The 14,149-nt window shown below is 43.1% G+C and overlaps 1 protein-coding gene across 3 annotated transcripts in view; it reads left to right on the top strand.

Annotated features, from left to right (window-relative positions):
• LOC113902481 (multidrug resistance-associated protein 4) overlaps positions 1-14,149 on the top strand; it is a 185,915-nt gene that overhangs the window by 73,940 nt on the left and 97,826 nt on the right. For all 3 annotated transcript variants that reach the window (XM_027557813.1, XM_027557812.1, XM_027557811.1), the window contains 5 exons: positions 673-774; positions 4,484-4,573; positions 5,962-6,153; positions 10,876-10,970; positions 11,194-11,280. In XM_027557813.1, coding sequence (XP_027413614.1) covers positions 673-774; positions 4,484-4,573; positions 5,962-6,153; positions 10,876-10,970; positions 11,194-11,280 — 566 coding nt within the window. The remainder of the gene's footprint in view (positions 1-672; positions 775-4,483; positions 4,574-5,961; positions 6,154-10,875; positions 10,971-11,193; positions 11,281-14,149) is intronic.

Raw genomic sequence — 14,149 nt, 5'->3', positions numbered from 1 at the left:
GGAGTTTGCAGGCAAACCTTGGAGCTCCTTGACTTGTAACTGCCATCACTCCAGCCTCTGTCTCTATAATCACATGGTTATTTTCTGTCTCTGTGTCTCTCTTCTTATAAGGACACCAGTCTTATTGGGTCCAGTGCCCACCCTATGCACTGTGAGCTCACCTTAATTGATTACATCTGCAACAACTCTATTTCCAAATAAAGTTGTGTTTTGAAGTATTTAGGCTTAGGACCTTATGATATTTTTTGAGTGAGGGGTTACAATCCTCCCCAGAACAACTTCCGTGTGTGTGTGTGTGTGTGTGTGTGTGTGTGTGTGTGTGTGTGTATATATATATATATATATATATATATATATATAATATACTTTATTGTATGTTATTATAATAATGTATATATATAATATACTTTATTATATGTTATAATGTGCATATATGTGTGTGTGTATATATATATACATATACTTCATTGTATGTTATTATAATAGTATATAATATTGTATATATTATCTAGTTTGTTCTAGTGTAAACTACACATTACATACAGTTGGCATAGCAGTATATAGGCTGCATAAAGTTTTTTTTATTGCAAATTCCAAGGAAGCAATTCTTTTTGTTTATTCATTGTTCCTACAGTTTAAATAATCTGATCTGTGTGTTTCCTTTTTTTGTAGAACTTCCTGTTACTTGATGAGATAACACAGCTCCACTCTCAACTGCCATCAGATGGTAAAATGATCGTGAATGTGCAGGATTTCACTGCTTTTTGGGATAAGGTAGCAAACCTTCTGTTATAAGATCTTGACTGCTGAAAGATTTATTGGAGACTATTAAGGTTTTATATATGGCATAAATGTGATTTATTCATTTACTGAAAGTATGTTATAAAAATTCTCAATGAGGAATAAGGTTTGCATGTGATGGAGATTCAGTGTAAAGTCAGCCTAAGACATTTGGCATGTTGCTCTCAAGAGAACTATTAACCCATTTGGAACTTAAAGTACATGTGTTTGTAATGGTAGAATTTGCAGCATTGGAGAGAAAATGCCTCAGTGTGATATGGGTTAACCAACAAATACACAACCAGTTATTAAAGACAGCAGGTTTTTGGGAATCAGTGTATGTTTTTTGCCTTGATGTTGTCAGACCATCACTGCAGCCTAGTAAGACCATGCTTGCGTGCTCTGCCCTGTCTGACTCTTTGCAACCACATGGACTGTAGCCCTCCAGGCTCTTTTGTCCATGGGATTTCCTAGACAAGAATACTGGAGTGGGTTGCCATTTCCTACTCCAGAAGATCTTCCTGACTCAGGGTTTGAACCCTTGTCTCCTGTATTGCAGGCAGATCTCTTTACTGCTGAGTTAGGTTTTTTGCTGTGAGTTAGGGTGGGGACTCCCCCAGCGTAAGCTTCTGCATGGTTCTGGCTACTTTGTTGGCAGCCAGGGACTGGGAGGAGACAGCAGGTGGGCATAGTGAGCACCAGTGATTGCCAGTTGAAGGGTTGCAGTGTGTGGACACTGACAGGGAGAACTGGAAATTTTCCAGCACTTGTTTTATTTATGAAATAAAGGGCTTCCCTTGTGGCTCAGCTGGTAAAGAGTACGCCTGCAGTGAGAGAGACCAGGGTTCAGTCCCTGGGTTGGGAAGATCCCCTGGAGAAGGGAACGGCTACCCACTCCTGTATTGTGGCCTGGAGAATTCCATGGACTGTATAGTCCATGGGGTCGCAAAGAGTCGGACACGACTGAGCGACTTTCACTTTAACTTAAAAAAAAAAACAAAACAAAAAAACAATAGGGACCACTCTCAGACTTGTACATGCAGCGCTTCTCCCTTTACCAGGGACTGAAAGTTTCCCGCCTCCCTGGTTCCATGGTTTTCTGTGCACATCCTCCTGCACTGGTTTGGCAGATTCTTTACCAACTGAGCTATCAGGGAATTAATCAGAGTGCGGAAGAGTAGGGTAAATAGAACCCATGGTCCAGGAGAGGGAGTTCCATGCAGGGAATTACTTGTGCAGACAGTGGAAGAGCCTCTCTGCTGGTGGCATTGGGGACCACAGTGCAAGTGTCTAGACCCTGTAGACTCGTGTGTTTTCCTGCCTGTGACACTACATATCGTGCCACTTGAGTGTGTGACATGACTTACTGTGCCACTACTTCAGATTCAGTACCTGCCTCTGCACCTACAAAAGAGTAGTATATTTCCAAATAAATAATAATATACCCCTACAGCTTTTGCACATGGAAATTCAAACAAGGTGACTTTTCCAACCTGGTAGTTGCTCCTAGCTTAGTATTACAGATTTTCCCTCCTATTTTTGTATTTCTCATCATAATACAGTTGAAACATTTATGGAAAGCAGCATTAAAATTCCGTTATAAGGGCTACTATGTAAATGCTAACATTACCAAATTTATCTTGTTCCAAACTATGCAGCATTTTAAAGTGAACTCTTTTGCTCTTAGTCCAAAGAAGTTAATAGCATGTTCTGATACTTCTGTGCAGTTTGCATTACAGTACATCTCAGCCTTCTGGCCTTGCCTAGGGAAGGAACATGTCCCTTGCTGGGCTCATTAGTAATTAGGAGCTGTCAGATTAGGTCATAGGTGAGAGAGCCCGTGGGTAGGGGGAGGGACATAGACATTGGAGATTTAGAGAGAAGTTGAGTCTGAATGAAACCCCTGCTGGGCTGGGAGGCCGGAGGAAGACATGAGCTTTGTAACCTGCTCCCCTCCATAACCAGCTGGGCAGGTGGGGGAATATGTCAGGATCCAGGTCTCATTCATGAAACCGGAGTGTGGGGCTCAGCTGATGATGCTTATCGACCCAGCATCTCCTGTGCCAGGATAACCAAGAGGGGAGGGGACCCAGCAGCAGTGAGCAGTCCAGTGCTGCCCCCTTCTGGGCGCAACAGAGCAGTGCCCAATCCTGAAGCCTGAGCAGGGAGTGAATTCAGTGTCTGGCCCTGACAAACTGTGAGGGTTGGTGACAGGGAGCTGATGTTTGTAGGTGGCTCACTATTTTTAGTCTTAGCTGAGTGAAAAGTAGTAAAATAGAAGCCCTAAATGTTAGAGACGAATAAAGAATTGGAGGGTGCTTTAAAAATGTTTCTTATGTATTAAAATGTAGCCTCTTATTGATAGCTTTGTAATTGCTATGAAACCTGGGGCTAGTATTTTAGTAATGAAAAGCCTCAAGCCCCAACGGGAAGGGAAGTCCATGATTTTTGCCCTGCCCAACTGAAGGGCTGCAACAGGAAGCTATGCTTGTGTATTTTGTCCACAGAATCACGAACCGTTGTGAGAGGAAAATAATGAAGTATTTCTGAGTGAAAAATAATTATGGAATCCAGGGGTCAATTAAAAAAAAGGAGTGAAAAGATATTTCTCTTAAAATCTAGGGATAGTTATTTTGATGATTATAAATAATTATTTTTGTTTTTAGTAAGTGACTGTATCTATAATCGGTTCAGTTTTTTCCAGAGAAATTTTTCATATAGAACATCTTTTATTAGTCTTTTGGGCATTTTATGTAATGACATTTAACTACTTTAAAAAAAATTAGCAGTTAAGAATACAGTATACGTAATGACGCACATATACACCCTTAAGTTTGTTCATGAACGTGACCTGTATTGGCATGATGAATACTTTGTTCTTCTTTGTGGATGAATACTTTGTTCTTCTTTGTGTTGGATTGTTGACCATCACAGGTAACTCCCTGGTTTGTTTTTGCTTTTACAGTAGAAGTACTTTATTCTCTCTGTTTGGCATGTAAGAGGTATAAAATTGAGGCATTATCACTGACCCACGATGTTATACTTAATCCTCTCCCCTTTTTTTGATTTTGTTTTGTTTTTGGTGTGAAACTATAGCTCTGGTTAAATTGGAGCCTTGACTACCATTTATGCAACTTTATTTACCAAGAGCAACTATATCATATAAAATTCTCTGCTGCTTGCTGAGCATTAGTAAGACTCATTCTTTACCAAGAGAAAATACAGAGGTGAGAGGAGGTATCAAATTATTAGTAGAGGAGCAGGCATGATATGTTTGTATTCTGCCACCTTGTGGACAATACTGAAGTTGACATAACCAAGGGGTATAATGAAAATTCACAGTTGATTTAAAAACCTCCCATACTGGATAGTCAATTAAGTATATTATTATAGTAAGTTAGTGTGCAACGTGTAGGTACATGTTGAACACATGACTTGTTATTTCAGTCCTTAAATCCTGAGAGTGTCTGGAACAGTGTCGTATTGAAATCTGGTAAAAAGTAGGAGCCTCCCTAAAGGCAAATTAAAGCTGTTTCAAAGATATTTCGGGATAAAAGGCCCCCAGGGCTCAGTATCTTAAAACAGGACGGAGGAAAATATGGGTTATATTAGCATATCAATGATATATTATTTTTTACACTTTTCAGAGTTCCTTGTGTTATTTTAATGAGATGAACAAAGTTTTCTAAACGTATATTTGCAGGCATCAGACACCCCAACCCTACAAAGCCTTTCCTTTACTGTCAGACCCGGTGAACTGTTAGCTGTGGTTGGACCTGTGGGAGCAGGAAAGGTAAGTTGTGACGCCTTTTGTCAGCCTGATGCGAAGCCACAGCCCCTGTTAAATTCTCAGAAAGAGCCCAGAGCTGTGTATAATTCACTTTGAATCGAGGGTGTCTAGAACAGTGTTTCTCTAGGTGTGTTCCATGGAACATTAGTTTTTCAAGAAGGTTTCATGGCCAGATGAATCTGGATAAATGCACACTGTGCTTTCCTTCTTGGGGCTTCACGTTGCACGTTTGGAAACTGCTTGTCAGGCTTTTGACCTGTCAGTGAAGGAAATTATTGTTCTGACAGCTGTTCAGGACAGAGTGAGATAGAGGGGTCTTCTTTTTGTGACGGTTGTCCCTCCAGGGAGTCTGGAGGTTGGAAAGGCTCTTCTGGGAATTTTGAGCATTTCCTCACATGACGTGACTTGGTCCCGTCAGTGCCCAGGGTAGTGAGCGTACAGGTGAGAGCAAGACTCCAACGTCTCTGCCCTCCAGAGGCAACCAGGTTCCAGGGCAGACAGATTATTTCAGCCCAGTGTGGTAGAGTTGTGATGTGTGGACACGGACACACCACTTCTGTGTGGTAGACAAGATTTGAACGACATGCACATGAACCTCGTCTGAAAGAACAAAACACAGAGCTCTAAGTGAGGGGTATGTACACGAGAGGGTGATGAGTTCCTATATGATGGACTTTTTTGAAACATGACTCCAGAGGTTTTTTTTAAAAAATAATCATCTTTGGATATGTTTAGTCACAGAAAGCTTGTTAAGAACAAATATTTGATAAGTAAAGGATGCCTGGGATGCAGGGACAGCTGAATTAAACATCAGATACATGAACCATGCACCCTGCTGGGCTGTTTTATTGGTTAAGGATGTTAAACATTCTTAATTAGTCTTTGCTGAGTTTAGCATTTCATTTGGGAGAAACTATTTAGTTTCTCCAGTTTAGGTTGTTATCTGTGCTTAGTCACTCAGTCATGTCCGACTCTTTGTGATCCCATGGACGGTATCCCGCCAGATTCCTCTGTCCATGGGGATTCTCCAGGCAAGAACACTGGAGTGGGTTGCCATGCCCTCCTCCAGGGGATCTTCCCCACCCAGGCATGGAACCCAGGTCTTCTGCATTGCAGGTGGATTCTTTACTGTCTGAGCCACCAGGGAAGCCTGTTTAGGTTGTTTCAGTATTATATTAATAATAATGTGACTTATCAACTGAATATATTCATTCATTAGTTTATATTGACCAATAGTGTTATTTCTTCTTTTTTTTTTTCCCCTGCAACTGCTGTTCTAAATGAAAGGATTCTATCATTTATCAAGCACCAGGGTGGGGTCGGTTGTGCTGCGGGGCGTGTGCTGTCCTGAGTGCTCCCTGTTCACACGTGTGGGTTCCTGTCTGTTTCAGTCGTCACTGTTAAGCGCTGTGCTGGGGGAGCTGCCCCCGAACCAGGGACAGGTCAGCGTGCACGGGAGGATCGCGTATGTTTCTCAGCAGCCCTGGGTGTTCTCAGGAACTGTGAGGAGTAACATTTTATTTGGGAAGAAATATGAAAAGGAACGATATGAAAAAGTAATAAAGGCTTGTGCTTTGAAAAAGGTGAGTAATGACTTTTGAGTTGCATATGCTCAGATTTCAAATGACGATCATGTTGGTTTAAGCTACAAGATCTGTTAGAAGGTCTTTTAATGTTTAATATTTGAAGCTGGTTTTCTCACAAACATTCACACACATTGCTACTGTTTGAATTCTGATGTTGTAACACAGAATGCCTTTTTGGAGGTGGGGATTGTTTCGTCTTTTGCAGTTTCATTCACTTTTACTTCTCTTTTAGTGCACAGTTACAAAACTTTATAAAAATAGCACCATGTAATGAACCCTCATGTACCCACCCCAGGTTCACCCCAGTTCAGATGGTGGCCAGTCTTGCTGCATCTCCACTCCTGCCTTCTGCCTGCCCCACCCCCACCCCAGACTATCCTGGAGCAGATTCTAGACTTCAGATTAGTTTATCAGTAAATATTTCATTACTTTTTCTCTCAGAGACTGAAAAGAGACCACAATATTTCAACTGAAAAATAACTCAAATTCCTGACTATCATTGGCTTTCTCATCAGTGCTTACATGCAGTTGATCATCTCACTGAGAAACCTCCTTCACCGTTTTTGGAATCCACATGAGATCTGCCTCCTGCACTTGGTTGATGCCTCCTTGGTCCCTTTCTATCTCTAGGTTTTCCTCTCCACTTCGCTTTTCCTTAGTAATTAAAGAAAAATGACTCCTTTAACATTTCTTCTGAATTACAGCCTATTTTCACTGGAGGAGAGATTGTTTTCAGAAACGGTATTGGGTTTCACAGAAAATGGAAATGGAAACATTTTACTGTACATGGAGATTTAGTAAATAAAATTAGGGAATCAGTTATGCAAACTGGGCTTACCTAGTAGGAGAATATATTGATAATTTGATGGAAGGAAAGGAAAGAAGGTAAATACTGATTAGATGCTATGTTATTTTCTTTGGTTATAAAAACCAGGGAATAATAGCATTAAAGGGCACCCCCTGGGTCAGTTCAGTGCAGTCTGGACATCTGACTGTTCTTTTATACTGTGAGGAAAAAGGCTGGACAGCCTTTCAAAGGTGTGGGGGTGAAGACCTGTGAGGAAATAGTTATTCGGCTTGGACAGTGGCTTGAACATCATAGAGTAGCATTTGATGATTTTGTGAACATAAGAGAATTTTTTGCTTGTTCTTTTTTTTTCTCTTTCTTTCTCCTGAGTTGTTTTAAATAGACTTTTCATTTGCAGAAATGATGTAGGGTTGGCAGGATTGAGGTAGCTTTTTAAAAAAATATTATAAGGAAAGGGTAAGTGCAAATGTAAAGTAGTAAGAATGCCTCTGTGCGTGCTAACTCTACTCAGTCATGCCTGACTCTAACCCAGTGAACTGTACCCACGAGGCTCCTCTGTCCATGGGGTTCTCTAGGCAAGAGTACTGGAGCAGGTTTTCATTTCCTCCTCCAGGAGATCTTCCTGACCTAGGGGTCAAACCCGCATATCTTGAGTCTCCTGCCTTGGCAGGCGGATTCTTTACCACTGAGACACCTGGAAAGTCCCAGTAAGAACAATAGCTCCCATTTATTCAGAGTTGATGTCCAGATCATCTTTGTCATTCCCATGCAAGCATACATAAAAAGGCGTATGAGTTATTAATGTTTTACCAGTGTTTTCTATGTTGTTGATAAAACTGAAGCTTAGAGAGATGAAATACCCCATCTCTACGTTTGCGGTTCAGGTTCGGATCCACGACGGTCAGTGCTTTGCTGCAGCCTTTTGGGGTGATTGGACCAGTAATGTGGGGGACTGTCCTGGGGCTTCACACACCCTCAGGGCTGCATGTGTAACAGACTCTGGTGGGAAGGAGCCCTGCAGAACTGGGCTGCCCAGTGATGTATGTGGTGTGACGTTTATAAACATCAGCTGCCCTCCTGTTCTCTGCGTGGTCAGAGCATAGAGGCAGGGCCCCTCGTGCCCATTCCCTCCTTGGCAGGAAAGGAGCCGAGTCCCTCCCCCGATTTTGTGACTTGGCTGCTGTCCCTTTGGACACGTCCTGTTACCTGTCTGGGCATCTCACATTTCTGCTGCAAAACGAGGACGTTGGGTCAGAGTGTTTCCAAGAGGTTTTGTTGCTGCTCTGAAATGTCAGCTATGACTCTGATTACCAAGGGGTCAGCCAGGTCTGCACGACACCTGGGAACCACTTAATGCATTTTTGCAGCCTCTGCTTATCTCCTTTTGGAATCCATGTTTCAATGGATGGACATAAGACAGTCACAAACAGTAGAGGTGCCATGGGGGTATTTTTACTCGTAGAGACAGATTGCATGTGTAGTAGGGAAAAAAAAAAAGTGTGTCCTCTGGAGAGCATCATCTTGGATTGTAATTTGAGGAGTCTGTTTCCTTGCTTGTAAAATGAGGAGGGGTACGGGTTTATTGCAGTAAACGTGGCAACTTTTGTAAAATGGAAACCTACCAGGTTTTCAGTAAATACATGCATACAAACTAAATACATACAGACAAAAAAATATTTCTAACAGGTGACCCCCCCCACACCTGGAAGATAAAACAGGAAAAAGGAGCATTTCGTGTATCACATGCATTAATAACAACTAGACACATGATAACTAGATCTAATTGAAGCAAGCGTTTTAAGTTCATTGAGCTGCAAACATTTCTGTAATAAAACATGAAGTAATCACATTTGGCAACATGGAATTAAGCTGATGCCTTATTCAAGGTGACAGTATAGTGAGTTACACAACACAGTTCAGGGAACAAGCCAAAATGTTTGGTCAGCTGGAGGGGTCGAGCTTAAACGACGAGGCTTAGGAGTCATGAGGCTCAGGGATTGAGTTTGTTTCTCTGTGATTTTTGGCTTCTTTTCTGAACCTAACAAGGCCCCAGTTTCATCGTCTTTAAAGGAAATCGTAGTGCTCTGCCATCGGCGAAATGGAGTTACAGGTGTGATAAAAGTCAGGGTCCTCCTGCTTTGACTCAGGAATCCAGCCTTCCTCTGACAGAAACTCAACAGTCTGCTCTGTGCTGTTTCTACACCAAGAAGCCAGCGTCCCTGAAGGGCCCTCCATGTGCTCCTGGCTGATGGCATCAAACCAGCGAGCCATTTCCTAGTTTCCCTGTAGTTTGTGTGTCTGCTCTTCATTGGGAATTGGTTTTAAAAAATAAATAAATAAAAACTTTCTTGTCCATGGGAGGCATTGTATTATATGCTGAACTCAGACTTTTTCCGCTTTTACCTAATCAGAAAATGGTGGCTGGAAAATTAGGCTGACTTGGATTTTTACTTCAAATCCTGTGAAATGCTTTTCCCATTTGTGGCTGGCCCATAAATAGTTTGCAGAGTCAACAGCATACTTGGAGTCCTGGTACCGGACTCAGAGAGAGCCTGTTTCTTGGAGCCCAGCTGTGCTAAATGGAAGAGTGGACTTAAGTGCCTTTTCCAGAGCATAGCTGAGATTGCCATGCTACAGTATGGTGCTGTTTTGTGAAGGAAACCAAAGCAACATAAAATCTAGGCATTAAAAACTGAAAGAGTTTGCAGGGGCTGTCACCAGTAAAACAGAGACCAAGTAAACTGTGTGTGTGTGTGTTTAGGGTTGGGAATATATCTTAAACCGGCTTATTGTATCTCCAGAAAATCAAAAGCAAGAATTAAAGTAAAATAATGATGAATTTTCACAACAGAGCAATTGCTGCCTTTCACTGGATGCACCCCTGTTAAGCTTCCAGCGAGCAGGGAAGCTGTGTGTGTGTGTGTGTTTGTGTGTGCGCGCCTGTGGCTTTCAGGGAGGGTGATGATGGAGACAGTCTCTTTCTTCTCCTTATGGTCATGTGCCTTACATGCTGTGATCCACACGGTGAATGGGGTCCCAGTGTTGGTTTGATGAGATAGTAAGGCTCATTCACCAGTAGCAAGTTATAATCAGTCCGTGTCCTTTTTCCATTTATGGAGGGTGTTTATACACTTTGGGTTCTCATCGCATCCTTGAGTTTAGTGACTCTTGTTTCTGCAGCACATTTTGTAGAAGAAGAAGTTGAGACTTAGAAGGTGAGAAAGCTGCTTATCCTGGGGGCTTCACTGTGCTGTTTCTGTTCTTCCCAAATTTGCTAAAGTACAGAGAAGCTCCAGCTTCATTTGCAGAAAAGTGCTGCTGTGCATCCTAGGATGATGCCTGAGGGTTTAGTGGATAACAAACTCTATGAACTCTGCTCGCCATGGCAGCATCACTTGAGTTACAGGCAGTCTACGGAAGCCCCCCTCCCCGCCTCCCACTGATCTGCTCACACCCAGTCTGTGAGCCGTGCCCTCCTGACCGCAGTGTGGACTCGCTTCCCTTCTTTACTCTCTGTTGCCCTGAGCTGGCTTCCTTTTCTTTCTCATCCTCAGTACTTGCACGCAGGTTCATTTTCCATATCGTCTGTCTCATACCATGGAAAGAAACTCTAGGGACTTTGTTTCCTCATCCCTGAATTCACTGTGCCGAGAATAATGCCTGGAGTATAATCAATCCTCAATAAATACTTCCTTGTTATCATGGTCAAATTCATAAATGCAGTGAAAACCTATGGAATCAGAACAAATGAGGTTTTTTTGATATTCAAGATTACAATTCAGTCATTATGAAATATACTCATTGCTGTTCATAAAATACTTATATGTAGAGCTAAGGCTAAAAGGTTAGGATGGCAGGAGGAGAACACATTTTAAATCTTTTTCTTTTTTCCCTTTTCTGTCTCCATGTAGGATTTACAGCTTCTGGAGGATGGAGATCTAACTATGATAGGAGACCGGGGAACCACACTGAGTGGAGGGCAGAAAGCCCGGGTCAACCTTGCCAGGTAAATGGGGTTTCAGTTGCCATCCTGCCCCTCCTCCTCTGCCACTCCTAGTGGACGTGAGCACACAGACCCCACTCACCAGGTGGGCCTGTGTGAAGCAGGGTCTTGGTCCCTTCCCTGGGCTCCTGGAATGAACATGGAGTTGTTAGATACCATTGTGATTCGGAGATGAGACCCAGGGAGTGTGAAGTGTTTTATCCTAACGTCTCTCTACGTTTTCTAGAGCCGTGTATCAGGATGCAGACATCTACCTCCTAGACGATCCACTCAGCGCAGTGGACGCAGAAGTTAGCAGGCACTTGTTTGAACTGTGAGTTTGCTCCTGTTTCCTATTATTTCTGCTTTCCAAGAACCGATTAAAAGATCAGGGAAAAGAGCTCAGGAAAGCCTTTGTGCTTCAAGAGACTCAGCTGGCTCTGCCCTGGTATCCCTCTCTCCCTTCCCTTCATTCTACAGAAGATCCATTGTAGAGAAATTTTGATCATGATGAGGTCAAGATAGGAAAATACAGAAGGTGCTTCCAGGGTGTGGAGGAGAGTGGAGTCTGTCCTTAGGGAGTGAGGAATAGATGGCTGATTTCCTCCTGCTACTTGCAGTTGATAACCAGACACTGTGGATGGATCCAGACCCCAGAAATAAGCAGGAAGATTTACAGTTTTTAAATCGGAGAGTGGGACTCAGTAATCTGGTACTTGGCTGCCAATCCTTTTCCTTCATCTTTTTTTTTTTTTTTAAGCCATGTTAAAAGTGATGTTTTCAGGACTGACATAGGGCTTCTATGGAAAGACCTTGATGATGCTTATTATTCTGTAGGTTCAGAAATTCTGAATAAGGTATAGAATCTGAGAATGATTTGTTGCACCTCAGAATGTCTTCAGTCATTGCTCATTGCTTCATGGATTCTTACTAGAGTTTTTGCTTAAATCCACAATGTATGTGTAACTTGATTGTGAAACTAGGTATCTAGAATCTGGCTGAACTCCTGACTCTCACGTTGTGTTTCTGAAATTTGTTCTTGTTTGTTGTTGAGTTTGTTGCTCTTGTCTGGCCACTGAACCTCTGAAGAAGAACAACTCTGATGTTTTTCTGTGTATAATGTGTCTAAGTCACGCTAACCGTGGCCTCTGGTGGAGTTTAGACTGACCTCTTTGAAAGCCTCATGAACTCTGTCTTTCTGAAACAGTATCTGCATCTCCCCCACGGTTGGTTAGTTCCCTTGCTGCTGTTCACCTTGTTAAAGCCAATGAGCCTTCCAGCTGCACTTATTAACACCCTGCTGTGTGCACGGAGATCAGTGCCCTTACAGATGTTACTGCACAAAACCTCTTAGTTTACCAGGAGGACAGTGTGCCAGGAGAGGGAAAGGACCCACACTGGGCAGAACAAGGAGACTTGGATGCTCAGCTCTCATTCCTGCCTCTAAGGAACCTGTCTCCTTGGCCTCTGATAGCATCCACCTTCCGGTTTCCTCATGTGGGCTTTCTTCTGTTCACGTGCCCTGCCCTTCTGTGTTAGGCTCCTTTGCTTCTGTAGATACAAGTCAGATTGGATTAGACCTAATGTCGTTAGGGGTAACAATTATGTATTTAAAGGCCTTATCACCAAATTCTCAGGTGTCTGCATTTGAATTGGAGGGGAAATGATTGATTTACAGCAGAGCCGCAACTGCAAAGTAGAGAGGCTTCAGCAGAGTCTGCAGATGTGTGAGAGAGAGAGAGACGTGTGAGGAGCGCTGAGCTCTGGATACGAGGACCTGGGATACCACATCCACTAAGCAGGGTCATGGGGCGGGTTCTACCAAAGTCTGTGTGTAACTTGTGCTTAGTTTGGGGTGATGAAAACACTCTGGAGACAGATGGTGGTGATGGTTACAGAGCAGTGTGAATGGGCTTAATACCACTGAGCTGTATGCTTAAACATAGGCAAAGTGGTAAATTTCATGTTATGTAATGATATGTTTTATTAACCACAATAAAAAGGGACTTCCCTTGTAGTCAGTAGAGAATCCACCTGCAATGCAGGAGGCCCAGGTTCGATCCGTGGCTTGGGAAGATCCCTTGGAGAAGGAAACGTCAACCCACTCCAGTATTCTTGCCTGAAGAATCCCGTGAACAGAGGAGCCTGGCAGTCTACAGTCCATGGGGTCGCAAGAGTCAAACATGACTTAGCGACTAAACCACCACCACCACCACGATAACAAGTGCAAAGAAGCATTAAATTGTTCAGAACAGGAGAGCAGGGCATGTGGCATTGCTTCCAGCTGTGTGGTTTCATCCAGCTTTCCCACCCTCTCCTGATTGTGACCTGATAGAAAAGTGCCTTGTCATGGGTTTGGTAACAGGGTGTGAGCGCTGTAAGCTTCATTTGCCATTCCTCACTCCTGGAATCATTGGCAGTTCAGCCTGTTCGTTTCTCTTGTACTTATCACAGAAGTTCTCAAAAGTTCTCCTTCAAACAGAGAAGTTTTTTTTATAGCTCTTGGGTTTAATGACCTTGGATGTAAACTTGATAGAAGCAAGCTTGTTTGGATTGTTGTTTGCCAATCAGAACCACATTCTCTGGGGAAACTTAGGGCAGGGAGCACGAATGCAATTTAGGAAATCACTCAGCAGCAACTGAGGATGTTCTCAACGAGTTAGAAAATTGGATGGAACAACATGCTATGAGAGATGGTGGTCGTGTCAGAGCTTAGTAATGGGGAGTGTTTTCTATTAAAAGTGAGTGACTCACACTTCTACTTGCCATTAACAGTTTCCTCTAGTCTTGAATCTATATCCAAGGTGATTCAGGTTCATGAGTGTTACAACTTTATGCTGTGAGCATAGTGGGTTCTATAAGCTACAGAAGGTGAGGGGCCTTAGATGAGCTGATTAAGTCCTAGCTGTGTCCGCTGTGGATCCTGATGTGTTTCAACTCCACATTGCCAGACCCCTGCCTCCTGTGTCATCAGATCTTCATGTCTGTCTTGATCGGATTCTCATGCTGCTGTCTACACAGCTCACCCTCCCGCTCCAGCCATTCTCAGACAACCGCACCCCCACCCCAGCCCGTTCAGGAAGCAGCTCCAGGTCCTCAAACAGAGAACAGGCTTCTTTGCCGTCTGCCCACCTCAGCCTTTCCAGCTCTTCCGCACACCCACTCGGTGTCCAGCTGTGCTGGCTCTGTGGGGTCCTTTCTCA

Source organism: Bos indicus x Bos taurus, chromosome 12, assembly GCF_003369695.1.
Source record: "Bos indicus x Bos taurus breed Angus x Brahman F1 hybrid chromosome 12, Bos_hybrid_MaternalHap_v2.0, whole genome shotgun sequence".
Lineage (NCBI taxonomy): Eukaryota > Metazoa > Chordata > Mammalia > Artiodactyla > Bovidae > Bos > Bos indicus x Bos taurus.
This window is presented reverse-complemented; position numbering and strand designations above follow the sequence as displayed.